Here is a 2,056-nt window from a genome sequence, read left to right as displayed (position 1 = left end):
GGGAGCTTTTAGTTGGATTCAAACAGCGTCTAACAGGAATAATGCTGTATATTTCTGCTCTTTCTGAGTGTTTCTAACTAAAACAAGCTGTGTATTTTAGATTTCGTGGGTGAACTGTCTCTTTAAAACTGGAGTCAGTGCTCGTATATGGATGAAACTGAGTCCAAATGCAGCGTTCGCTTCCAACCAAAGTCTCTTTACAGCTTCGCACAATCAGAAAGAAATCACTCTGCTTTCATTGTTTGGATCCGATGATACTGTACATCATCATTCCTGTTCCTATTTAACTGTAGATATAAGCTAATTACACATCTGTGGAGATAGGAGTTAGCTGTGTGTTCTCCAGCAATACGTGAAGGATGTGAACAGATAAGACTACGATCCCCCTGTGTGACTGTGTTTGGCACAACGGAGCCAACGCTGATCTGAAGAACGATAGAAGCTTTCGCCGCTAATCCCTTTTCCAGGTGAGATGAGATAAAACCGGAGAAAAAAAACAAAACGCACAACAAACTGTCATTGTTCTCCTCAGCTCGGGGTTAAGACGCCGAGCTCTGGCGGAAAAAATACTGTTTTTGTTCCAGCGGGAAGCACCAGGCGAGCCAATCAGGAGCCAGGAGTTTGTTTGACACGCCTGAGCGGCGAGAGTCAGCCACTCCGGGTCCACGCCGCCTCTGGCTTCAGGTTGGTGCAGTGTCATTATGAGAGGACGTCCAGGTGGAGCCGAGAGCTCCCTCAGTCCTGATGGCTCTTTTCCTGAATGAATTTGTATTCATACTGAAATAAAACAGAACAGGAAATAGCTTTAAGGAGGCGGAGACATGGAGGACGCCGTTTCCACTCTGACAGCGCCTTCAGAAACCAACAGAGTCTAATGATAAGTCAGCAGAGTTTTGGCAAAGCAGATTCACTGAAATGATTCCAATCTCTTACCAAGGCTAGCTGCCGTCCTATGTTTCCCATAGTTATCACCCCCGCAAAGAAGATGCAAGGTAACCAGGAGCGAATATACAGGAAGTCTGGAGAAGTATACCTGTGCAGAGAACAACAAGAGCAGCAATCATACGTTTTTAAAACAATAAAAACAGTTTGATTAAAGGTCAGAGACACAGAGGAAGGTCCAACTGAAGTCCTTTAAATGTTTAAACTGGATAAGAGCTAACAGACAGCTGTATGTGTCCACTGGTTTCCCTTCACTTACTGAAACACTCCGTTATAAACCAGGAGTTGGGTGGCCAGCGTTGCCAGCAGGGCGATGCTTACTCCGAGCCCGAAGCCGCTGCGGGAGCGGTCGAAAGTCCACCACAGGCCGATGGAGAGCGCCGCCAGAGTCAGAGACAGCTGGACGTTGTTGGCAAAGTCCACTTTCTGACAGAGGGAGGGGGGTCAAGGACCAGACAGTCAGCTAGAAACTGTATTTACACAAGCAGCTGCTACCCAGTTAGCCATCAGACTGTAGGAATACAAACAGTGGCTGCAGATAGAGCGAACATACCGGTATCACAAACCTGACAGCATTCACAGTTAAACTGATAATAAGGAGACAGTTTCACTCATGTTCCTCAACGTCTGTGTGTCCTAATGGTGTTTTAGAGGCAGTTTTAGTTATCTGAGTGATCAAAAATGGTTACATTTTGTGCCACATTAATGTAATAAATGTAATCAGCCCCAAAAAAAGACAAATCTTCCATCATAATGCTCTAAACTTTAAACATTGGAATAGGCACCGAGACAAAATACAATGTTTATTAGAGATTTAGGACGAGAAATAACAAATAATAACATTGATCTTCAGGTCTCCAGCTTTTAGATAATAATAACTTCTATGTGTTAAACCTGTTGACCTGCTGTCTCCCCGTAAAGAAGATAAACCCTGGTTTATTATNNNNTTGGGGGGGGGGGGTCTCACACAGACTGGTTGAGACTGAAGAGAACAGAAATGAAGGATACAGCGCTGGCGTGGTTGATGCCCACAAACACAGCGACGCAGCGCATCACACTGGACCACTCCCGCTTGAACTTGTGCGGCTCGCCGAGGCGGCTGTCGATGCACGGG

At 45.6% G+C, this 2,056-nt stretch overlaps 1 protein-coding gene across 1 annotated transcript; it reads right to left on the bottom strand.

The window, feature by feature from the left end:
* Positions 1 to 6: 6 nt before the first annotated feature.
* LOC118339104 (insulin-induced gene 2 protein) lies at positions 7 to 2,050 on the bottom strand. The gene is made up of 4 exons (XM_035676637.1): positions 1,951 to 2,050; positions 1,202 to 1,368; positions 934 to 1,033; positions 7 to 777 (listed from the first exon to the last, which is right to left on the bottom strand). The coding sequence occupies exons 1-4, from the start codon at positions 1,993 to 1,995 to the stop codon at positions 736 to 738; spliced, it is 354 nt and encodes a 117-aa protein (XP_035532530.1). The 5' UTR covers positions 1,996 to 2,050; the 3' UTR covers positions 7 to 735.
* Positions 2,051 to 2,056: the final 6 nt, after the last annotated feature.

Source organism: Morone saxatilis, unplaced genomic scaffold, assembly GCF_004916995.1.
Source record: "Morone saxatilis isolate NCDOM2014 unplaced genomic scaffold, NCSU_SB_2.0 Contig5, whole genome shotgun sequence".
In the NCBI taxonomy this organism is placed as follows: Eukaryota; Metazoa; Chordata; class Actinopteri; family Moronidae; genus Morone; species Morone saxatilis.
The sequence above is the reverse complement of the archived record's forward strand: the minus strand, read 5'-3'. Positions and strand labels throughout refer to the sequence as shown.

Bases quoted from the DNA above. Each gene is read 5' to 3' on its own strand.
- LOC118339104 (XM_035676637.1), bottom strand. From the start codon at position 1,995: ATGCGCTGCGTCGCTGTGTTTGTGGGCATCAACCACGCCAGCGCT. The intron at 1,034-1,201 runs GTAAGTGAAGGG...TTCTCTGCACAG, and splicing joins GTTTATAACGGAGTGTTTCA to GTATACTTCTCCAGACTTCC. The intron at 778-933 runs GTAAGAGATTGG...GTTTTATTTCAG, and splicing joins TAGGACGGCAGCTAGCCTTG to TATGAATACAAATTCATTCA.